Source organism: Octodon degus, unplaced genomic scaffold, assembly GCF_000260255.1.
Source record: "Octodon degus isolate 3935 unplaced genomic scaffold, OctDeg1.0 scaffold00423, whole genome shotgun sequence".
Lineage (NCBI taxonomy): Eukaryota > Metazoa > Chordata > Mammalia > Rodentia > Octodontidae > Octodon > Octodon degus.
In genome coordinates, this window is record NW_004524999.1 from 72,388 (window position 1) to 73,199 (window position 812).

General features: G+C 37.2%; 1 protein-coding gene across 1 annotated transcript in view; it reads left to right on the forward strand.

Moving 5' to 3' along the window:
• Positions 1–812, forward strand: part of Blzf1 (basic leucine zipper nuclear factor 1) — a 20,225-nt gene that overhangs the window by 16,104 nt on the left and 3,309 nt on the right. The window contains exon 3 of the mRNA XM_023708645.1: positions 252–471. Within this exon, the coding sequence (XP_023564413.1) occupies positions 252–471 (220 nt within the window). The remainder of the gene's footprint in view (positions 1–251; positions 472–812) is intronic.

The window sequence follows — 812 nt, forward strand, 5'->3', positions numbered from 1 at the left end:
TTTGTAGTTAAGAACCATCCTGTGGTAGGAAATGGCTTAGAAAAGAAAGATCTCATTTGTGACTTATGCTTCTTCAGTAAACACAAAAAGAGTCATAGACTGGCAGGTGCTTTTTATATTATAAGTTATTTACTAGATTCCCTGAACTCTGGGAGAAAAAGGTATTAAATAATCTTAGAAGTTTTTTATGTACTAAGTGATTTTCACATTTTGTCCTCCTTACTGGTCATGTTCCTGTGTGTTCTATGCAGATTTTTGGAGGAGCTTCTGGTTTCCTTGCAGTGGGGAAGAGAGCAGACCTACTGTCCTAGTGCCCAGCCCCACAGCACAGCAGAACTGGCAGTAACAAATCACAAGTTGGCAAAAGCAGTACATTCTCACCTTCTGGGAAATGTGGGCGTCAGCAGTCAAAAGAAGATTCCATCACCAGTTGAGTTCTGCAGCACCCCAGCAGAGAAGATGGCTGAAAAAGTAAAAGATTGTATCTTTTCTGATCTGTAGAGCTACTTTTATGATCTGTGGACTGCAGCTCTTCCTTCTGACATGTTCTAACGGAAAGTGCTTGGCCTTTGGAATTGGAAAATACGAGCTCTGCCCATAATTTTTACCTAGTAACTTGTGATCTTGGAGAAAGTTATTTCCTCCTGTTAATTTTCTCTGGCATTAGTGCTCTATTCTGAGAAGGAAAAAAGTGTGCTTTAAAAGAAGTACTATTCTTTTAAGCTAAACAATCATTGATAGCATTTTCTTTGTATTAATTTTGAGGAAAAAAACACTGTAAAATTTTTAATTTACTAATAATTAATAAATCA